This window comes from Erigeron canadensis, chromosome 5 (genome assembly GCF_010389155.1).
Source record: "Erigeron canadensis isolate Cc75 chromosome 5, C_canadensis_v1, whole genome shotgun sequence".
Taxonomy (NCBI): Eukaryota; Viridiplantae; Streptophyta; class Magnoliopsida; order Asterales; family Asteraceae; genus Erigeron; species Erigeron canadensis.
The window spans coordinates 34,701,660-34,725,225 of NC_057765.1; the positions used below are offsets into that span (position 1 = coordinate 34,701,660).

Here is a 23,566-nt window from a genome sequence, read left to right on the forward strand (position 1 = left end):
GTATTTGGAATTGCATTTTGAGTATGTTATATGATTAGTATATTCGTATTACATATTGGTCATACAGCTTTTACCTACGTATTTGGAATTGCATTTTTGAGTATGTTATCTTTTACCGGTCAACTGTGTACAAATTTGAAAAGTATGTTTGTCATACAGCTTAGTTTTCTGATTTGATGGGCAACCATGTACAAGAAGGAAAGTACGATGGTCATCCAGTGACTTAACCCTATCTGAAATTTATAGCATACTTAATAATTTGGGGAGATTGGAGTTTATGTGTTGCAGCATATTACTTTTACTTCAAAATTGAAAAGTATTGTTATTCAATATGATTGTCCAAAAGAGGAACCTAACCTTCCAATGATCAACACAAGTGGTTCATACGAAGTCGAGAGCAACTATCCTATCGATCCAAATTAACCAAATGGCCGAGAATTTTATCTAGTCTATCTAAAAAAATTCTTTGCGCTTTTGCATAGATAGCATGAACTAGTGAATCTATACTGTGATCTTCACAATATATTGATCATAAATGGGAACGTTTACTTGATAGGCTTTCTTCTTTTGGCCATGGGAACAATTTGAGCTTTCTTCATGCTCCAAGCACTTAAACTCGATATGCTCAAAATTTGACTCCCATTGTTGAATGCATAAATGTGTGCTTGATCGTTGATAGCAAGGCTTGGATAAACTCTGGCTGTAATACACGCTAACCCTTCTCCACCAAAACTTTCAACAATGGAATGATCTATCTGCAAATCAAAGGAAATGGTACAACAACACCCCGTTAAGATAAAACGGGGAGGGAACTCTTAGATGAATCATACAAATATTGTTGTTAATTGGTGATAAAAGTACCAAGGTTCTCAAAGAAATCTTTGCTAGACGAGGATCAAGCGCCAGAAAAGCTCCGTATATTGATTTGTCAACCTTTGGTCTCAATGATGACCTGTAAGAATAAAAGATTATGAGATAACACCATTAAGGTTCTCTACTTCTCTCTATGAAGTCCTGACCCATTTACTTATCCATTGGTAGATACGGGTCATGTTTGACCTCTAGGGCCAAAGGGGTTTAATAAAAAGAAAGTAACGTAGAAAGAAACAAGTTGAAAGTCGCCTGAAGTGTATTCTAATGCATGAGCTATAAATCTCATAACTGAAAAGTTAGATTTAGATTATTGGTATCTTATTCTGTAATGATATACTAGTTTTTATAAATAGAATATATTTTCAGAAAAAAAGGTGATTCGGGTCAACCCAACATAAACAAAATAAACATTTTTTAACCCATTCTGATAAACAAAAATCCGCGGTCTTGTGGCCATGGCAATAGTAAAGTAGATATATATGTTTAGCAAAGATTAGATCTAACCTGCTTTGGTCAGCACACATTAGTACTCGAAAATCGTTAGAACTTTTAAAAATACGAAAGAAGACAGCAGTGTGCTCAATCAGGTCCTCTGAAGCAAAAACCATCAAGCCAAAAGGCCCGAATCTGCCACTCACCGAAGCATTTTTTTGTGTACACAGAATTTGTGGATCAACTACTTCTGAACTCAACACCTCTGCTTCATTGAGATTCGACAAACTAAACGTCACTTCTACATCAGCCTACAATGAGAGGTATATTATCTTCAATGTGTAAATGTGTAACCTGTTGACTATGCAGGTCAAACAAACTACTTTACAACTTTTTGCTGATATTCATCTGATCTATTTATTGTTAGCAGTTTGATGTGCTTAATAAAAGCTTGTAAAGAAACAAAAATGATTTTTCGTTTGGAACTAAATCTCAGTTCGTAAAGTGTTATGCCAGAGCCTCAACTCCAAAAAGCGGTATAATCTCTCTTGAGATTTTTATTCTTGATAATGCTTAATACAAGAGCTAGTTTTACTCACTTGTGAAGCTGTGATTCCTGAAATTTCGATCAGGGATCCACCCTTGAGTTGTTTATTCTCCAAATGAACTTTTCGTGTATGTAAGTTTTCAAGTTCCTTAACGGGCCACTGCATCAGCTGATCTCCCTTTTCATTAAGCCATATGCTCCTAGGAATTGACTGAAAACTCATTGCCAATCAATTTATTACAGATATATACTTAGATGGGTTGATATGCGCTAACTTAAGATAAGCGATTTACCTAAATGGAATAAAAGGCCAAATGGGTCGAAATGCCAAACGGATCAAAGTTATTTGACACATAATTAATTGCATAAAACCACTTTATTAAAACTTTCTATGCTATTATCTTTATTGTTGTAATGGTATTTTTCTTTTTTGTAATTATATTTAGACCATTAAAAAAACCCAGCCCATTTTGACCCGTTGCCCAATCTGACCATTCTGCCACCTCTAGATCCTACCATGAACCATGATGAAGAGTTGAGCCAGTAACTTGGGAAAAAAAGAGAGTAAAAGCTCACCTGAAGGCCAGACCAGCCTTTTTTGGTATCATCTGATTCACTATCACCTTCATTAATCCATGACCATAATATCCTTCTCTTCTTCTCAGCATCATAAAATGATTTTGATGCATAAAACCTCCCATAATCATACCGTAATGACCCTTTACTATCCATGAAGTCAATATCAACGTTATAGTGGTCAGTTTTCGGATCATAATCTCCCAAAATATAATAATCGTGGCTATTAAAACTTGCTTTAAGAACATGTCTAATATTTTCCCCTTCAACGGATGTATCTAGCCCGTTTTTTTCCTTAACGCTAACTGGGTAAAAATCAGGACATTCCCACATCATTGTTTTGTTTGAAAAATGCAAAGGGCTCGAAGACTTAACCCAATGAGTAAAATCTTTACTTTTGTAAAGAATAGCTAATCCATGATGGTCCATCTCACTTCCAATCACAACCCTCCATTCTCCATCTGCACCCATCCAAGCCGTTGATGGATCTCTATATGATGACGTGTCAATTCCATCAGGAACACTTAATATAGGGTTATGCGACGATTTCACCCATTCAATTAGTAGTGGATCAGAGATGTTTTTAGGAAATGCCAAGTTTTGGACTTGGCCTTTCTTGGTGTCACTGCCTGTATATAGGATCGCTGGTGCGCCATTTGAAAGAATCGTGGTGGAACCAGAAAAGCAGCCATTGATATCGTAAGGCTCGTTTGGGACTAGAGCAACATCTAGATGTACCCAATTGATAAGATCATAGGATATTGCATGAGCCCATGAAATGTTTCCCCATAGTGCACCATAGGGATTATATTGATAGAAAAAATGGTAGATTCCCTTATAATACATTGGTCCTGCATTATAAATGCCAAAAGTCCATGACCAATTTCACCAAAAACTTGTTTCAATTTATATCATTCTATAAAAGGATAAATTGCATGTAAAACAATGTTTAAGAAACATACTTCCAAAATCTTAAAGTTCTAAACATTTTATTTTTATGAACTATTTGATTATAATTTCATAATATGAGAAAATGAATACTCTTCAATATACTTTTCTTAATTACTGCCAAAACTGACTGATAGTACATTATTATAACATGCAATTCACTCTCAAAAAAAAAGTTAGAAGTGTGTTTTACCATTAGGATCTGCAAATTCCACCAGCAACAGAATGAGCATGGAGACCGATCATTAGAACATGTAAAAGAACACGATATAAAACGCATACATTAGTCGACACATTAAGCACCATAACATAAATGAGCAACAGGTAAGAAAAAATGGAAGTCAACCAAGAAAAGAGTTGTTTTTACCATTCATCCAGTTTTTTGAAGGCTGGAAATGATATGCAGTCCTGTAAGGCTGTGACACTTTTGACGGTGATTCGCGTCTTTTTAGCCCCACGGCAACCTCGACACCATTGAAAAACAGCATACAACACAAAGCAAAAACCAAAACACCATAAACTTCCATAACTGAGAAAAAGTTATGGAATATATTTTGTTTGTGTGTTTACAAGGAAGCCGATATATATATAATATATTTATTTATAGACAATATAAGGTGACTATATATAGGAACTATATACTTCCTTACAATACATAGATAATGTTTGTCAATACAAACATAGCTTGATTCTAAAAAAAACCATGAAACTGCAAACTATGCAGTTTGTGGTCAAGTGTGGTGGCCTGTAGGCAGATCTAAAAATCATTAAATTATATTTGGTCCCTCTCATTTGGATTATTGGTTGATAGAAACTATGTATTATTGATGTGTGTGAAAATGATTAACAATCATAATATGGCCAAAAAGTCAAAAACTAAGCAAATATCTTATAGCATTAAATGTTTTGTGGTCACCTAAACAAATGAAGAATTTATCACAAACCGTGAAGGTCACTCTCAATCTAGACTATAAGTTCGTATCATCTTGTGTATTTTATAAGATTTTATATTATTTGGTAATTATTTTATGCATGATCTAACTTGTGTAAAATTCATTAATCCTTCAAGGCCATTTTAGTAGGTACCATTCTTGAATCATTTATCAATATGGTGATGCTAATGCATAATCTATATTTTGGTTTGATTTATAAATCTTATCCAGTTATCCATTGCTCTTTAATACTTCACTTTAATGTACAATCGTTTATATTATGGTTTTGTGCATGATATTCCATAATTCCAAACTCCTGATATTGCCCATGTTGTCATAAATGGATCCTATTGGGTTGAATGTATAGTTCGTGTCAACTTAACTTGGGACCAAGATGTCATTGACTTAGGCCCTTGCCATCTATGGCATCGTGGGTGGCATGGATCGCACCGCCCTGTCGTGATTGGGGGGGGGGGGGGGGGGGGGGTCCTGTATTCAACGAGGAGGACGCAAGCAAATAGGGTTGGGGATCTTATACCAATGACTATTTTAGCCGTTTAAACAATTTTTTAGTATGAGCATAGCTGACTCTATAGTTATTATGGGCTAAACAATCACTTTAGGCCTCCAAAAATCTAATGCCTCAATTTTTTATATTGTAGGTTTAATGTTTGGATTTTGGACTAGATATATTTATACAATTTTCATGGAAATAACACCCTAATTGATTTTTACATCAACCTCTACGTCTTTTTTAACTAGTAGTTCAACAACATATGTTGAACTTTTTTTTTTTTTGGCTTTTTCTGGTTATTTAGACTCCCAAATCCAAATTTGATCTCGCTTAAAGCCTCTAAAAACGTCAAGCCGGTACATAGTATGAGGTGATGAAGAGATACGGATGGTAAGAGGTGTTCTTGGAGATGAAAAAGGTATTGTGACGGTGAAAATGAAAAGAAATGTGTAATTGATGTATATTCTGCGTCTTCAAACACATTCCATGTATGACCATATCCCTTGTTACACAAAATGATAAGATAGATTGTCCATTTCCAAGCAACCAATTTTGTTTTACTCTTGCAATTTTTCCTATAATTAAAAATAAGAAGATGATTTCTATGTTTCACCAATTCATCACATTAGCAGATTATGTGTATACAAAAATTTTCTGATGTTCTTTACTCTCCAAAGATGTCTATTACTTATTCAAAACCCCATAATTTTGAGGGTTTTATTTAAAAACATACCATCGTGCAACACCTCTCTTAACAAACAAATTTGTATTTAAACTAAACATCTACCAATATATTATTTTATCACTACAAAAAGTTATTAACTTGTAAAGTTTCATCTACATACTTGCAAATTAAGGAAAATAAAACAAAAAAATGGTGAAATTACAACTCACGGATTAAGATCTAATCAATCATAACATGGAATAATCGTGACCTTAGAATTTGCGTAAATTTGAAAGAAAAAAAACATGTTACATTGTTACAATATCGATTTTACCGAAAACAATTTTTTTTCTCTAATTACAATATCATCCTTCATATTATTAAAACATATAAATTTCAAATTTTGTTAAATAATCTTAACTTAAAGATCCAAATTCCAAAAACACTACCAAGATCCCCAAATGCAATTGAATCTATGATCCCTCACATCACCTAGCTAGCCTCCTCTTTATCAAATTCAACTATAGCCATAAACCCACTTACTACTTGACTATCATCATTATGATCCAAACAAGAAAGTCTCATTCTTTATATATACTCTGCATTCCTACTAACACTAATCATAAACTCACTCACCTAAAATCTTTTATGAACCCCTAAATTATTTAACCTTTTTTTCATCATTCTTCACAATTTTATTCATAATTTCCTGTAGTTCAACACACAATGGACAAAGATATGACTGCTACTACTACTACACCTCCTTATCTTAGGTCAGTTATTTTTCTTTTTTATACCCAGTTTTTGTTTCATATTCAAGATTTTTGATTTATTAATGCTTTCAGATCAAGATTTATATGGGGGTTGTAGATATAGATAGTTTTTAGATTTATTGATGTAGTTATGTAGCAATGTGTGTGATTGGTGTTTGCATATTTGCTCATAGTTGATCAAGTTAGCTACTTTATTGTGTTTCAAGCTGAAAATGTCAATTCTTTGTTTTGAAGAATTACGAAAGGCGATACCCTTTTGGTTGATATGTAATTTGGTCATTGGAAATGGGTCCCAAAATTTTTTGAATTTTTTTAGGTAAATTTTGTGGCAAAAGGTTGATAACTGGCGACCTAAACCGGCCCACAATCGGTATTACCTGACTCACTAAGTGGTAGTGTCTATGCGGATGTCTGGGCTTGAACCCGAGACCTTGTGCTATTTGTGGCAAAAAAGCACCTACCCATTACCAACTGAGCTACGTGCCGTTGGCCTAAACGATTTGAGAAATACTCATGAAGTTGAGTGGTCTATCTAATGATTTCAAAAATATATTTTGGTTTCGTAAGTTGTAACTTGGGTGTTGTGATGATGCTTAAAAATAATGTGGCTACAAGTTTGTAGAATTTTGTAGGTAAGATGTTAGAATGTATATGGCATAGGGCTTTTGAACAAGTATTAGATGTTTTTTGCTGAAAATAGCAAAAGGAGACAAGACAACGGTAGGTTATGGCAGTAAGACAACATAGTTTAAACTAACCGGTATTAGGTGTGACCTATTAACCAATAGTTACAGGTTCGAGTCCCTCACTTGAGACAGTTGGTGTACATAATAGGTGGATAGGTTATGAGTGTAAGACTTCGCCCTAAAGAGAGTTGAAAAAGTATTGCAGTAGCATTGTGTCAATTGTCAATGTGCATATCAGTTAAATCTTGAAGCTATTCTTTTGTGTAGTTTATTTGCTGCATTATCGTATGGAATTGCATCGATGGCTATGGTGTTCATAAATAAAGCAGTTGTTATGGAGTATGCATATTCTATGACTCTTCTGACCTTGCAGGTAAATACTAAGTGGGTTTACCTTTACAATATTACTGATTTTGTGAATTTTTTGAAAGTACTTACATGTTGCGCTGGAAATGTTTCAGCAAATGGCAACTGCATTACTTATACACTTCGGGAGAGTAATGGGATGGACAAGAGCCAAAGCATTAAATGTTGATACTGCAAAAAAACTTGTTCTTGTTTCCCTCTTTTATAATGGAAACGTGGCTTTTGCTTTAGCTAGCTTGAAAGGAGTTAATATTCCTATGTACATTGCTATTAAACGGTTAACGCCCCTTGCTGTATTAGTTGCTGGACTCTTTTATAAGAAGGGAAAACACTCGAAACAGGTAATGTTATTGCATCCCGTCATGTTTATGTTAGCGTAAAAGTTTAATAAGGGTTTATTTTTTAATTTCTGTATTTTATTCAATCAGCGGAGGGAATTGTTTTCTCATGCCGTTCTACATTTGAGCTACAATACCTTTTCTGCAAATTGTTGGTTGAGTATGAAAATCATAATAATGACTCTTGAAGTTTAATACTTGGTAACTTTTTTTTTAATTGAATCATTTCTCTTCTTGGTAATTTTATTGATATAATTTATAATTATCAATTTATTAGTGTGATCTCACTATTTGGTGATGTGCTTTGATAACTTGTTTTGGGGTATATAAAATTATATGGTATTATTCGTTATGCCCTTCTGTCTGAGTCTTTCTTGGTTGATGCTTTGCCATGCAAATTGAGCCAAAGTTATAAATTTTTTGAACAGTGAAGACACACACGCTACTATGCACCGTTGTCTGCCCCCAGTTTTGCTACTTGTTTTCCTTTAAAGGCAAATAATATCCTCTGTCTCTAACTAGACTTGGATCCACACTCCCTTAGTTGATAGGCCTATTGTTCCATTTTGCCAACTGTTGTCATGAAAATATTAGATATATATCCACTCTCATTGCCATTTGCTTATTTAGATTTCCGTTATCATGACTCAAGGATCTTTGTTAACGTTCTACACTTCTACTTCCTTTTAGAAAAAGTCGGAGATGACTAATAATATGATTTTTCTTTGCCTTTCGTTTCAGGTCATTTTTTCTGTATCACTCACTGCTGCCGGCGTAATGATTGCAGCACTGGGAGATTTTTCCTTTGATTTATTTGGATATATCATGGCTCTCATCTCTGTCTTCTTCCAGGTAAGATTTTAGCTTTTCTAGGTCTACATGCTAAGCAATTACATACCGCTTCTGCTCTAATTTGTAGAGGTGGCCATTTCAAACTTTAACTTTTTAATGGGTCGAATTGGGTTCAATAACAAGATATGTTATCTCTATATGGGTCAAACAAGCCAAATCACCACATTCAGTTATAAAGGGAATGTGTCGAAAATCGGCCCAAACCCCGAAGTTGTCTTTAATGCATATGCAAGATTAGATATAATGAAAGTATAGTTTTGATAGTCGTATTTACCACACTTACTAATAGAAACTGATGAACTGGACAAAAATTGGTCCATATTAACTTGACCAGTACCACAGTTACTTATGTTGACCCATCATCATCCAACTCACCTGAGCCGCTCATTTCGTCACCTCTTCTAACTTGAGTAATTTATTTATCTGGTCGAAATGACATTTGGTTGGCATATGCAGACAATGTACCTCGTATTGGTTGAACGGTCTGGTGCTGAAGATGGGCTTTCATCAATTGAAATCATGTTTTACAACAGTCTTCTATCCATGCCTTTCCTTGTATTTCTCATAATAGTTACCGGAGAATTCCCAAGTTCACTCTCGTTATTATATGCAAAGGTCAGGATTTTTAGTTTAGTCTTGTAAGCTCATGGTTGCTTATATTTAAATTTTAAGTTAAAGACCAAAAGATCTTCATAGATATGACAATTGTGTGTGTTGGTAATCATGGCGTCCGGCCTTTTAGATACTTGTCAATTTCTACTCTTTATTTTCTTGATTTTATATGCAAAGCTAATCTGTCGTGTGTTACATATGCTGCCTGCTAATTTGAATGATTCCCTTTTATGTTGTAGCAGAGTTCTTCAGTGTACTTCTTTGTGATGTTTATTCTTTCACTGGTGATGGGCATAGTCTTGAACTACACCATGTTTCTGTGTACCATAGTCAATTCTGCTCTTACTACAACTATTGTTGGGGTCCTGAAGGGCGTTGGATCCACTGTAAGTCACCATGCCTTTTTATAATTAGTTAAATGTATAACATCATTCACTATTGGCAATTAATTGGTTTTGATTGGTTTGTCAGACCCTTGGGTTCTTCTTGTTGGGAGGAGTTAAGGTACACTTTCTGAATGTGAGTGGATTGGTGATCAACACTCTTGGTGGTTTGTGGTATTCGCTTGCTAAGTATCAAGAGAAAATCCGAAGAACGACAATCCCAAGATAACTAAATGTGTCTTCCTATATCTATTTCTTTGTAAGTTGATAGCAATTTCATCTCGATAGCTCCAAAAACAAGAGGTTTAATTAAGCTAGTTACAATCATATGTTGAAGGGTAGTAAATGTGAAGCATTTATGCATAAATGCTTCTAGTTGAAACAAAGAGTTAAAAGTGAAAAACAAGAAGAGGGAACCCTTGTATATGTAGTTACTCATTTTTCTTATGCCACAAGATGCATATACTACATTCCAGCTTTGAAATGTGATGAACTTTTGTTGTTGTATATGGTTTATTTTCATGTGTCAAATATCATTTATTAAAAGATGTTATCACCTATCACGGTATTGCTTAATTCATTGAAAAGCTCCATAGGTTAGGGCATCTGTTTATATACCGTGATTTTCTGGTTAAGAATGGGATTTGCTCAGCCTATGTGGTTAGGGCATTCTAATATGTTTGTCCTTCTACTTTATAATGTTGATATTTTAATGATAATCAAGATACAAGTATATAACAATGTCTACACCTTACCTTGAACTTGCTTTCTATGTAAGGGCTCCTTTTTGTGCGTATGTTTATGCCAAGAGTACTTGTGTATGTTAACTATGTAAGGGCTCCTTTTTGTTACCTATCATCAAAGTTCAAACCTCATTACCTCAACTTGTATTGCATCTCATTTTGACTCCTCGACTTTTGTTTTTGTGTATAAAGTCCAAAGCTATGATTTTTGAAATGAAACCATACTACCAATATAATCCATATACAGGCATGATATTTTAAGTAATTATAAGAAAGTTGTTGCAACAAACTTTGTTATGGTAATTATATATATGCACCGGCTGAACCAAAATCTATAAACCGAATAAGCCTTTTACCGAGTCGGCTTACAGTGAATCTTATTTCGTGGGTTGCAACTCTTACAACCGGATTGATTTCATCATCGGCCCTTGTTTGGTCATATAAATATTTGGCTCTAACTTAGAGTCTCCAAGACCAAAAGGTTTTCACGTCTAGTTCCTTAAACTGGATTAGCATGCTCGGTTATGTGTGTACTTTGTTACATAGCCTAAGGTTGATTAGATATGCTAGTGAGTTTGTATTTATTTCTTACTAATCATACATGAATAATAAATCAAGATGTTGATTGAATAATCAGATTTGAATGAATCAATAAATCAAAGTTGGTTGGATATACCGATCAGTTAACATATACATCTTATTCATTAGAGTTGAATAAATTAAATTACATCTTATTCATTAGTTGGATATATCACTCATTGAGCATTTACTTCTCCTTAATGATTAAACTTTACATAAACTAGCATGGTACCCGCATGATTCGGCGGTGGTTGTAGCGGTAACAATGTGGTGGTGGGGGCGACTGTTGATAGTGGAGACGGAATCGAGTGGTGTAGATAATTGATGTAAAAGTAATTGATGTAAAAGGTTAATGGAGATATTTTGAATAAATGACTGATATTATAATTTAATCATTATTGGTATTTTAGATAAATCCTCCATAACTTTTAAATAGATGGTTGTTTTATTTATTAAATAGTATAAAAGTATAGATTAGGTGTATAGGGGAATTAAAATTAAGAAATAAGGGTATTTTGGGTATCAAAAAGTGTATTTTTTAAAATAGAAAAGGTCAAATTGTTTTATAAGTGGTTATAGATGTAAAACAAAATTAAGATTTAGTTAAGTACAACTTTCTAACAAACTAAAAATAATAAAATATGTATTGGTAATTCATGTTCAAAATGAAACTTTCATATTGAGTTAAAATACATTTCACGATATTTTGAAAAATTATGGAGTTCATTATATCTATATCTATACTTCCTTATAAAACATATTGGACATCTATTTTAGGAAATTTAAGCATTTTTTTCAGTATTTTCATTTTACCCCTGACTATCTATAATCTATATCCACTTTACCCTTATTTAAACATAAAACTTTAATATACTCTTCTTTCATTCATTCTCTCTAATCATAACACACTTTCATCCACCTTTTATCATCCTCTGTCGTCGCCCTCCTTCTCCACCACCCTTCATCTCCTCCGCCGCTGCAACGCGCGGGCACTATGCTCGTACATACTAAAATGTGTTTGGAGAATACAGATTAAAAAAAAATCTATAGAATGCTTAACCACTGCCATTTGTAATAAAATAATAATGTTTTAATCGTTAAAATTTGAATCATTTATTGTTTTAATTAATTAACTTTCTTTCCTAATGTTTCATACCAAGATCATATACTAATTTAACTGATTCAAAGCTTATAAAAAACATTTTCTTAAAATTTTATGGAAAAAATAATAAATCTTTTTAAAAATTAGCCTAAAAATCTTCCTAAAACCATAAGAAGGTAATGTGTTGTATCTATTAATTATCATTCCTAATCTAGCCCCTGATTTTGTCACATGTCTTCATATCGTAGTTAGAATGGTCTTAGTGATTTTAAGTTATTCTAATAGGAGAATTAATCGTTTCCTAATTTTTATAAATTAAGACGATAAATGATAACTTTTTTAGTGAAAGAAAAAAAATATATTGCTAGCTTTTTAACTTTTTTCTATTATTTTACCGATATACCCCTTAAATTTACCGGTGTTTGAACCCATCGCTTCTCAATTCCATCTCCATCGGAATCCTAACCACCGTCAGGTACCATTTTTCCTTTCTTTTTTCCGGCGACACACATAATATATTCACAAAATTGCCACCGTCACACCTACTTTAAATCTCTAATTTATTCAATTTATCACATTTACTATTAACACAAATTGGTTTGTCAAATATTCTTGATTGTGTGTGTGTATGTGTTGCTCGATTTCTCTTTGTTATATGTTAGGCTTTGATTTGACAATTTTTTTTTTTACCAAACTACATTTTCTGTATGTATAACTTGTATATCTATGTATCTGTATCTATAGATTTAATATACTAGCTGAAAAAATGTAAGCCTCTTTTCAGGATATATTGAGCTCTTGTTGTCATCACATATATATGTATAATTGTATATGTATATATTGGTTTGAGTTGTGAATGGGCGTTAACGTAGGAAGTGTGAGAAGCGTTTTGGTGTTTTCTCGTGCTCTCTCCACCGTCCGCTTAAAAGGGGACTTTTTTGAACTGAGCAGTTGATGCGTGTTTTTACTCTTCGATGCACCTGGCACTTTGATGTAGTCGATGTACTCTATGATCAGTTGATGCGCCAGAAGTAAGTGCCGCAGTTGCATCAAAGTCTAAAAATTTGGCGCGTCAAGGTTAAATGCATCAACGTTAAGACCTCCTACGGGCGATGTAGGTGGGTGTGTTTGGGACATGGTAGGGGGGACACATGTATGTATGTGTATATATATATACTTATATATATATATACACCTATATATAATAGGTTAAAGCAACATAGTAGCCTTTCTCTTAATGGTACTAATAGGGTAACCAACCCTCTGATGGCTCCCACTGACCGGTCCCACGGCCAGGATGGAAAAGAGAAATCCCATAATCACTATAGTTAGACGTGGGAATGATTTGAACCATGACCTCCGCTTTTATGTTGCGTGTTGGTGTTAATATATCATTAAGAACTTTTGGTTTGTGCGTTGAAGTCTCGTTTGAGACATTTATTTGTGAGTGAATTTGTGTGCCCCATATCTTTTGTCAAAGAAAGCAAAACTTACAAAATTGGAGTATCATGGCCTCATGGGTTAGATTCACCATCTAGTCATTTGTTAAATCAATGATTATCAGTTACCTTTTATTTTGTTACTGATGAAAGTTAGTGTCATCTTGATCTGAATAATGACCCAGTTATTGGAATGTGTCTAGCATGTTACATTATTTTGGATGGAAAAGCAGTATAAAAAATGTGTGGTTATTGAAAACAGATGGGGAAAAGAGCAACAAAAGTAAATAAACTTTCATTATAATGTATAGTAGCTAATGAGCTTGGTACTTTTCTTTATATACAATAAAATTAACTTGGTACTTAATAACACCTTGATTCACTTTTGCATGTTTTTTGAAATACTATCCTCTATTTCTTTTCTTCTTTTTTTTTACTATTGTTGTAGCGTCAGGTTGTTTGTTCTATTTTCAGTTGTTTTTTAAATGGACCCTGACATAGATCATGTAGCTCTTTTGATTTATTTTTCTTGCTTGCAGTAAGTTCCATTCAAGAATCTGGCGAGAAAAATGGTAGAAACGGTAATCACTTGTATTCTATTAGCACCGTCTCCGTTTTATAATTTATTAAGTGATTTTCATTTTCCGTAGAATAATTTTATTGTTTTTATTCCTTTCATAATGTTCATTGACCTACAAAAACTTTGAAGAGATTTTAAATTCTTTTTTTTATACATATCATGACTTTACTCGTTATGCATTCAAATTGTTCACTTGATGAACACATAATTTGGTTATTCTAACTTCTTGCTACATTTTTGGCTTTATGGCAGAACTTCATGCACGAGGATGATATACATTTGGATGCTACAAGAGCTAGATGTACATCTTATACTTTGTAATTCTTGTTTGGGTTGAGTTATTATATTGTTATGACTTCAAGAATTACAGTTGATTCGTTTGGCAGTTTCAAGCGTCCTCAAAAGGCATGGAGAACTTACTGAGCGTCTTTCTAGGTAATCTTTGTTTCTGTCATGTTAAACTTTTTTGTCTATACTTGTACTTCAAGCAAGAGGTATGTTTTATTATGTCCGTATGTTTTGATATTGTTCAATGTCTCATGCACTGTATATTGAAATTATTGATCTTATATTTCCGTCTATTGAAATTTTTTTAGAGACTCGGATAAAATGATATTCGAGCGTCTACAGAGGGAATTTGAAGCAGCACTTAAATCCCAAACTCAGGGTCAGTTTAGTTACAATCTTTGTATTTATTTTATTTTCACAAGTTCAGTTATGCTAAGACTATTTGTTTAATTTACTTTTTACAGAACTTCGTTTAGACGGTGAACAATGGAATGATGGGTTGTTGGCAACAATAAGGGAACGAGTAAGGTTTCTTCCCTTTGTTCATAAGTTATTTATGATATCCGTGCTATACTATGGTTGCCAATATTATCTGAAAACATCCGAAATTGGTTTTGGATTTGTCAAGTGTAAACATCACTTCTAATAATTTCTGATGCAAATCAAGCATGATAATTTACTGTTTCTAGAGGTAGCTTATTTCACATGTCTGTGATGTTAACTCTGTTTGATATTGGAAATATCCTTATATCAGGTTCATATAGAGGCTGATAGAAAGGCGATGCAGTTACCGATTGATACAAACATGATGCCAATATCTGTTTTTCACGAGAAAATTACATATAGAGTTGGAACCAAGGTATCATAAATGTAATAAGCGGGCAATGGTTATGTTTTATGCAGATTAATCTCAAGGTTATTTTTATTACAATGCGTCTCCATCTATAACACATTCAGCCTTTTTATAACAGTCAATATGCTGTTTAGAAGGGCCACGCATTGGCATACAGTATGAAACATCTTTTGCTGGTAAGCTGCTAGATTTCATTTCTTCTGTTGGAAAGTTATGTTGCAAACTTATGACTTTCATGCCTGCCGATTGTATTGCTAACCAAGTTTTTTTGGTAATCGTCATTACTATATTATATTGGTTTACCGATGTTTTCATTAGTTAATCCTCTTGTTAAATTTGAAGCTTAAATGGAGTTCCATTAATAACATTGAATATGTTTGAGTAGATGGCTTAGCAACAAGGTAACTCTTTTATCTATGTCATGAGAAGCTCATTTTAGTTTACTTTTTATCTATTATAGGCGAGCCACGTGAACTGTATCATTGTGTTCTTGAAAGCAAGTCATTTCTTGAGAAGATGACTGTCCTTGAACACACTATTCCCTTCTTTTTCCCAATACGTGAATTAGAGAATGAACTTTTATCATCAAATGCAATGGTAATTTTGTAAGCACTTAAACATTCTTTAATTCCTGCTGTTCGATGTTTTGTCTTGATGTTTATTTCCACCATGCTTTTTCAGAAATTCATAGATCACATTGGAGACCTATTGCAAGCATATGTCGATAGACGGGAACAGGTATCAGCTTTTAACTTGCTTAGCATTTAGGAATTTTTTACGGCTATAATGGCATTTGTTACTGCTCTTAATGTAGGTTCATCTCGTGAAGGACTTGTATGGTAATCAAATTGGAGAACTTTATCACAGTCTTCCCTACCATATGATCGAATTTGTGGTAGATGATTTTAATTGGTCAGTACATATTCTTTTCATACTGTTGTGTACTTAGTGGCTGATGACTATGATTTATCTTCGTGAATTCCATTGAAGATTTTAACTGACGTCTACTTAAACACCGTATTGTGATATTTTGATCTGCAAGATGAGGGACTTGATGATAATCTAAAACTATGATTTGTCTTGCAAAAATAATATAAAAATTCTTGGTTGCTGTTGACTTTTTGTTCTTTCTTGCAGCAGAGTGACGGTTAGTCTTAGATATGCAGATCTCTTGTCAATACTTCCAACTCGTGTCAGTGTTGTGGCATGGCCCCTGAACAGATCAAATAAGTCCCCAACTAGGAGCAAAAAGGGGAATGTATCTTTGGCAAGCATTACTAGTCCCATGCGTTTACTATATGCAGAAGCTGCCTTGAGCACCCTTAGTTTACCAGAAGGTTATCTTCTCTCTTCATTTTATCAAGCATGCATTTGTCACCTAAGCATTCACTATAGATGGCAACATTGGAAGGTTGGTTAACGGGTATAGATGGTGTGTGTCAAAGTGCTAGTTGGATTGACCCGCATAACACTTTTTTGCTCATTCATTAGTTTTTTATTTCATTAATTAATGTGTTCATTATGATTTCAAGAACAATATTATTATAAATATACAATATTAACACAGCTCTACAAATAATTCGAATTGAGAGGTTGTATGCATTAAAGATAGACTCTTGGCAACTTTCAACTCGGTTGATCTGTTCCGCTTTCAGCAAATAGTTTTTCCACTAGCCCGTTTCAGATGAATGGAACTGAAATCGACCCCTGTATGATGAGTAAAAGCATTTCACCTCTAATATCCTGTGTCATTATCACGTGGATACTGCTTATGAATGGATTCATGGTACATGATATTACATACGAGTATTACATACCACCCACAAAAAGAACACTTTTTAAATGTTTGTGTGAATTATTTGGAACATGCATTCTATCCAATAAAAGTAATGTTTAGCAACATTTAGAAGATGACATGTTTAGAAAAGGGTATGTTCCAGTATAAATTTAGAATTTAGATTGAGATATCCATATCAGAAGCTCTAGGGTACGGATAAGGTATAGTTCTTTATGTGCTTTGTTAGGCTACTTTCTTGTTGAAGTGACAAATGTGAAAGGGACTGTTACAAGTCCCAACCGTCATCTAGGGTTAGGCTCCATACTTATGAGTGGGTAAATTTTAAATAGTTGAAAAGCAAATGGGTCGAAAGTCACCCAAAACGTACAATTATTGTGTGTAGCTATTGTAGTAACACTAGAGTTTTTGTGTTGTATTCAGTTTTTTAGAATTTAGATATCGAAAAAAAGTTAACAGAATTAGGCTAAAAGTTTTGAGGGTTCAAGCCAACTCGGCATGACTAGCTGTAATGATTATGTAACTCCCTTGGACCCAAGCCCATTTTGACCCATTACCAAGTCACCAACATATCCATTTTCCTGCTTCTAGATAAAGCTGAACACGTATGAGCTGAACACTTGATAGTTAATTGTTATGCTACCCTCTTTCTTTTTGAAGCGAAAATGCCTGCACTTCCATTTCTTCTTCTTTTAAGCAATTTAGTTAGACGTGAGCTGTGACTTTGACTAACCCTTCTTTTTGTGGTGATGGTGGTGTAGCATATGCGGAGATTGTGTTGAATCTTCAAGAGGCTCTTGAACAAAATGCCCTGTCCAAGGATCCTTCTTCTGCTTGATAACATTTTAGGTAAGTGGCTTGAAGTTGAAAATGAAGGTGTACAAGCGAGAATTCCCTCAAGCAGATGTAGATGCTTTCAAGCAAAGGATTCCCTGAAGCAGATGTAGATGCTTTTGTAAAGTTGGTATACCTTAACCTTACTTTCTTAGGAATTTCCTAATGGATATGATTTTCATCAGCATTCTACATGAAATTCTTCTTACTGTTTGCGGAAACACACCTTAGAAATTTGTACAGTCGTGAAACTGCAGCTAAAATTCTGCATAGTATCTATTGATAATCCATTTACTCCTCGATGTTACATTAATACTGGGTATATTAGATAAAAGGGAACCAGGATGTTACATATTCCTAATTGCCGGAAAATTGGTGTGGTACTGGTGTCAATACTTATTTTGAAAAACAAAAAATGGTGATAGAAAATCCGTTCATTATTTGAAAATCAAAGTTTATTTCTTAGAACAGTTCGTATATTATGTTATTCAAATATTCTACAATTGAATCGCATTAATCTTAAAAATTTACTCATGAGTCATGAAATCAGCCACTCAGTACCTAACAACAAGCAATAATAAAACCAAGATGTAAACTTACAAAAGTTCATTTGAATAATTACTAGTAGTCTAATATAATGTTGAATATTAAAGCTGGGTGTGATTTGCATGTAGACGTAGTACATCATTGTCACGACCTAACCATAACCATTAAATATTACCCAATTTCATCGTGTTTACTCCCCACATTTCACGTTATAAATGTTAGGACTTAGGAGTAAAAAATTGTGGGCCAGAAAGTACCTCGTTTTTATCTCTTTTTTTCCTAGTAAAAAAATTACAAGACAGAGGAATGGCAATAAATAAAAGGTGTGTAGTTTAGCTATTTGTCTTTTTGGTAAATTTTACAAAAAGTTTTCTTAAAATTTGGCAAAACTTTGTAGGCTGCCCTGCCAAAATGTATATAGTTTGTCATACGACTTTGCATTTCCGTCTATGTTCTGTTTTTAAAAAACATTGGTTTATAGTACGAGTTTTTTGTTTAGTAAGAGTTGGCTGTTAGATAGATAAGATTAATACAAACGTAGATAAACAACTTAGATAGTTATAGGTTTTTCCGTACTTATATCATTATACACAATGCAAGATCAAAAGTATATTTGATAAATCAAATACCCGGGGCGGAACCACATATAACTTAGGGGTAGCTGGGGCTACGGGTCCGCTAAATTCATGTAGTACAAATTTTTTGAAAAACAGTGTATTTTTTATTCGTGCAACGGGTCAAATAAATATGGGATACCGGTCAATGTGACCAACTTTAAACTTTTGAAACATTTTTCTATCAATAAACTTATAAAAACGTGTCTGTACAACTAAATGATAAATAAAAACTACTAAAAGTGCAAAAAAAATTCTTAAAATTTATTATAAATAGCGAAAAATCATTAAAAAAAGGCTAAAAATCGTAACAATTTAGTCATTATCATTGTTATCGTTACTTTAGACCGATACAAGACTAGTGGAAAAAATTTTGTGCTACCCATCACTTTTGTTTCTGGTTCCGCCACTGGTTACCCTCTTTTTCCTATATTGGTATGCTTGCTAAGTTTGTAAGGCATAAAACATAGAAACTTGTACTGTTATTTCTTAGACTTAAAGTCGATAATAGCGATCTAAACCATGTACGTTTTGCCACTTCTAGGAGGCTGAACACGTACGAGATAAACACTTGATGGTTGTTATGCTACCCTCTCTCTTTTTCTTTTTTTTTTTTTTTTTTTTTCAGATAAGTGTTTGATTATTCAGTGAAAAGATATAGTAATTAACATAGAAAAGAAGGCAAATGGGCAAAAAGTTGCGCCCCTACCCCTTTTTGTATAGTAAAGCTAAGACGTTTAAAAACTACAAAAATTTTGTACAGTCCTGAACTGCAGCTAAAATTCGCAATGTAACTATTGATAATTGGGGTTAAATTTTACCTAATTGCCGGAAAATTGGGGTGATGTGGGTACTTATTGTTTCGAAACAAAAAAATTCAGGATAGAAAATCCGTTCAGTATCTTACAGCTGAAATTAACATTATCTTCAAAAATTTACTCATGAAATCAGCCGGTCGGTGCCTAATAACAAGCAATAATAAAAACCAAAATGTAATTAACTTACAAGAATTCCTTCCTTCTGAATAATTACTAGTATTCTAATGGTGAAAATATATATATATATATATATATGTTAAAGCTGGCTGGGTGTGATTTACATCATTGTCACGATCTAATCATCACCATTCAATAGTAAATATCGTCGACCAAAAGTGCTTCTCTTTTTATCTTTTTTTAATTAATTCCTGCTAAAAATAATCACCGCGCAAGTGTAGGGCTATAACTAAAAGCTATGCCTTTTAGCTATTATTTGTCTTTATGGTAAATCTTACAAAAAATAAATTCTGCAAAATTTGGCAAAACTTTGTCTTACAACTTTTCTGTGTTTTCAGCATACATTGGTTTATCGACTAGTCTTTAATAATTGGCTGTAATAATTATATAGATATTTTTGTCACAAACGTAGATAAACAACTTCTGCATTATGCAGAGTGTTATATTGCTGATTACATAAAGTAGAAAAAATGCTATTTGACTCGACACAAATTTATGTATCTATGGACATATATATCGAAATATCTGTATACCGAGTGCACATTATGAAACTTAAAAAGTTATAGGTATTTCTGTACTTATATCATTGTACTTGATGCCATATCAGAAGTATTATTTGATAAGATAAACCAAATACGTGTTGCCCTCTCTTTTTTTTTTTTTCCTGCAGTTACATGCTTGCAACTTCGCAAGGCACGAAACGTAGTAATTGGTACTGTAATTCCTTAAAGTCGATAATAGCTAGAAATAAACCATATATGTTTTACCTACAAAACAAATTTTTATACACCTGAACATACAGATACATTTAATATTAATACAAGAAGTTAACATGCTAATTAACTTAAAGCATAACTTGGCAATTTTACATATTTGTGCCAATTTCATGCTCTTAAAATTGTATCAATTCACATCTTGCTTCTTCTTTTACTTGGTAACTACTTAATTTTCTGTCATTTTAATTCAACTCAAATTCACTCCCATTCGGTTTTCACTTGAATTTGGTGGTATGTTGTTTTCATAAACCTCCCAAAAACGTTTTCATTGTAATTCTAAAGTAATTTTCACATCTACATATTTAGATTATAAGTCAAAGAAAATGGGCTTTTAGATGTGGTCTTTCCGCTCTCATTAAACTTTGTGTATTACACCTAACCAAAATTAACTTCTTACTATAAAACATTACCATGGCATAAATCATCCGAAAAGAGATGGTTTCGCTAAAGGAAATAAAAAAAATAACTGCTCAGTGCCGCCTTCCGCGGGTTTTGAGTCCCAATACCTCGACGGTGTATGGGGGAGGTTAAGATATAGGCAGACCTTACCTCTACCTAAATAGAGAGGCTGCTTCCAGTATCTACCTAAATGATAGAAAAGGCCCTCCAACCTTTGCATGGGATGAGAATCGAACTCATGACCTCTGTTTGATGTTTACCACTGATCCAACCATGCTGCTTCGCTAAAAGAAATAAAACATTCTATATTATTATTACAAAATATTTTAACATGAATATTTAAAGTTTAGCTAAGTAAAGCAAAAGGATACTAACTGTGAGAAAAACTCGTACTATTAATTATCCAAAGGCGACACGAAAAAAACTCTCAACTAAATGAGGGTCGAGCTATTGATTTTAACATCGTGGTGTTTTTTAAGTAGACTCGATCATGTCTCGAGGTTGTATCCACTAAAACTTATATATTAATGTCATTGGGGTGTTAGCCCAGTGGTCAGGGGGTTTTCCACAAAGTGGTTTCCTCCTGGGGGGTCTCAGGTTCGAATCCTGTCACATGCAAATGTATTGAGGGGCCTTAGCAATGCTATAATAATCTAACACATGAGAAGTAAATCCTTTAAGGCATTGTCAGGCGTGGGCGCATCCGCATGGGGGGTGTTAGCCATTTATCCATTACTGCCTTTAAAAAAAAACTTATATATTAATGAATTAAAATTCGTCACCGACAATGACCACCATATATACGAGTATAAATTAGTCAACGGCCGATAAATAGTTACGGGAACCTTCGAGCCGACTATATTCTCACCAAAGAATTATAAATACTCTTTCGTAAATTGTATAAACGTACACAAATCTAACGATATGTTAAGCAGCACTCGTCATTTCCGCAATATTATATCTACAGTCAAATTTACACCTTTTTTTTTTTTTACATAAAATCAAAATTCTAGATGCCAAATTGCCAATGCTTCCACAATTAGAACAAACACCGTCACTCCAAAATTCAAAAGTTAATTCTTGGCCACCTTTTACTTTTACTGTACCCGGGTTCCAAGCTTTTTGAAGTTTCAAATTTGCCTACTTTTCTAATTCAGGGAACCACCTAATTTGTTTTTCTAGATTAATCAATCATTCTTGATTCTTAATTTAACATTGTTTAAACTGTAATTTAGATATATACTTCAATATAATACTAGTCATATGCCGCGCCATGCGGTGTTGGCAGTGACGGGTGGTTGCGGCGCACTGGTGGCGGTTGCGGTGCGATTCATAGGGGCGGGACGATGAGTACTGTAGATTATTGATGCAAAGGAGTAGTATAATTATTTTAAAAGTTAGAAGACTATGGGTGGTTTGGTTGATTTTATCAACATTTCCAAAATCCTCTAACAATATTTATCCAACTTATTTCAATCTTTCAACCCTTTCAACTAACTCTTCCAATCATTTCTATTGGCACCCTATAAATTTTTAACCCTCCCAATTTTTATCCAATTATAAACATTCTCTCTCTTATCCTCACGCACCCACTCTCTCTTATTTCCCTTCTCTTTCTTGATTATATGGTTAGCGGCTTCCCAACCTTACCATCAACCCGTCAGACCATAAATTTGATACCGGCGGCAATGTTACCGCCGATATGGTCCCATAAGATCCTCAACCCGGCCACCACTCCTTACCCCCTTAAGGATAAATGTTGTAAAATTATTTCATTAAGGGTATATAGATAAAGCAGCATACGTCTCTTATAAACATCAAAGTTATTTTGCACATAGATTGTTGAGACGTTAAGTCATTTTCTGTTAGGATTGACAGAGCGTCTAGAGAGAAGACCGATCACTGAGTACCAACCTTTGGTGTCAGTTGGGTGGGAGACAAAAGGTGAAGTTTATACCTGATTTCTTTATAACTTTCAAAAATATCTGATAGTTGTATGTTTTATTTAATTGATTTAGTTTTTAATACTAATTAGTCGTATGTTTTATTACTTTGTATTAAATTTTTAAATTTATTAATAAGTTAGTTTTTAGTTAGAAGTTTTTTACGAGTATTAAGAAAAAACTAAAAGAAGGTGTGAAGTGTTGAAACATTCTTTACAAATCGGTTAATGAAGATGGGATAAAAAAGATAGAAGGAATAGTGAAACCTTCTTTCCACCCTTCACAAAAATACGCAGCAGGATATATTTTTCCTGTTATCTAGTGATACCAGGCCTGTTCTTTTTTTAGTCATTAAGTGTTGAGTGTATTAAATGACTGAATGTATAAAGAATGTCTGTATATATGTATTAAGTTAAATAAAGATAATTGACGTTATTTTTATTTATTTAGTAAAAAAAACATGAGATTTGACTTCAGAACGGTAGTGGGACTTCCACCGCCAGTCATGCTCTCGGATTGACTGTCCTAGTGACGTGGTCGATCGCTACCGGACGATAAAAAGGCATGCCGCTGAGGCCAATTAT

The 23,566-nt window shown here is 33.7% G+C and overlaps 3 protein-coding genes across 4 annotated transcripts; 2 read left to right on the top strand and 1 right to left on the bottom strand.

Moving 5' to 3' along the window:
• Positions 1-296: 296 nt before the first annotated feature.
• LOC122599348 (beta-fructofuranosidase, insoluble isoenzyme CWINV3-like) lies at positions 297-4,087 on the bottom strand. The gene is made up of 7 exons (XM_043771852.1): positions 3,744-4,087; positions 3,570-3,578; positions 2,429-3,279; positions 1,905-2,063; positions 1,378-1,616; positions 862-952; positions 297-755 (listed from the first exon to the last, which is right to left on the bottom strand). The coding sequence occupies exons 1-7, from the start codon at positions 3,901-3,903 to the stop codon at positions 546-548; spliced, it is 1,719 nt and encodes a 572-aa protein (XP_043627787.1). The 5' UTR covers positions 3,904-4,087; the 3' UTR covers positions 297-545.
• Positions 4,088-5,930: 1,843 nt separating this feature from the next.
• Positions 5,931-10,003, top strand: LOC122599349 (UDP-galactose/UDP-glucose transporter 7). The gene is made up of 7 exons (XM_043771853.1): positions 5,931-6,259; positions 7,213-7,318; positions 7,407-7,652; positions 8,391-8,501; positions 8,958-9,116; positions 9,356-9,499; positions 9,585-10,003. The coding sequence occupies exons 1-7, from the start codon at positions 6,213-6,215 to the stop codon at positions 9,723-9,725; spliced, it is 954 nt and encodes a 317-aa protein (XP_043627788.1). The 5' UTR covers positions 5,931-6,212; the 3' UTR covers positions 9,726-10,003.
• Positions 10,004-12,286: 2,283 nt separating this feature from the next.
• On the top strand, positions 12,287-18,063 carry LOC122599697. 2 transcript variants are annotated; one of them, XM_043772249.1, is made up of 13 exons: positions 12,302-12,395; positions 13,899-13,940; positions 14,192-14,240; positions 14,326-14,374; positions 14,536-14,606; positions 14,692-14,750; positions 14,982-15,086; positions 15,199-15,256; positions 15,541-15,677; positions 15,762-15,818; positions 15,895-15,992; positions 16,218-16,417; positions 17,637-18,063. In XM_043772249.1, the coding sequence occupies exons 2-13, from the start codon at positions 13,929-13,931 to the stop codon at positions 17,711-17,713; spliced, it is 972 nt and encodes a 323-aa protein (XP_043628184.1). In that variant the 5' UTR covers positions 12,302-12,395; positions 13,899-13,928; the 3' UTR covers positions 17,714-18,063. The 2 variants fall into 2 exon arrangements, with proteins under 2 accessions (XP_043628185.1, XP_043628184.1); XM_043772250.1 differs by lacking the exon at positions 17,637-18,063 and having other exon boundaries at positions 12,287-12,395; positions 16,221-16,313.
• The last annotated feature ends 5,503 nt before the right edge of the window (positions 18,064-23,566 follow it).

Bases quoted from the DNA above. Each gene is read 5' to 3' on its own strand.
- LOC122599348 (XM_043771852.1), bottom strand. From the start codon at position 3,903: ATGGAAGTTTATGGTGTTTTGGTTTTTGCTTTGTGTTGTATGCTGTTT. The intron at 1,617-1,904 runs GTGAGTAAAACT...CTCTCATTGTAG, and splicing joins CAGGAATCACAGCTTCACAA to GCTGATGTAGAAGTGACGTT. The intron at 953-1,377 runs GTTAGATCTAAT...TTATTCTTACAG, and splicing joins ATGTGTGCTGACCAAAGCAG to GTCATCATTGAGACCAAAGG.
- LOC122599349 (XM_043771853.1), top strand. From the start codon at position 6,213: ATGGACAAAGATATGACTGCTACTACTACTACACCTCCTTATCTTAG. The intron at 7,319-7,406 runs GTAAATACTAAG...GAAATGTTTCAG, and splicing joins TGACTCTTCTGACCTTGCAG to CAAATGGCAACTGCATTACT. The intron at 7,653-8,390 runs GTAATGTTATTG...CTTTCGTTTCAG, and splicing joins AGGGAAAACACTCGAAACAG to GTCATTTTTTCTGTATCACT.
- LOC122599697 (XM_043772249.1), top strand. The intron at 14,751-14,981 runs GTAAGGTTTCTT...TCCTTATATCAG, and splicing joins TGGCAACAATAAGGGAACGA to GTTCATATAGAGGCTGATAG. The intron at 15,087-15,198 runs GTATCATAAATG...TTTTTATAACAG, and splicing joins CATATAGAGTTGGAACCAAG to TCAATATGCTGTTTAGAAGG.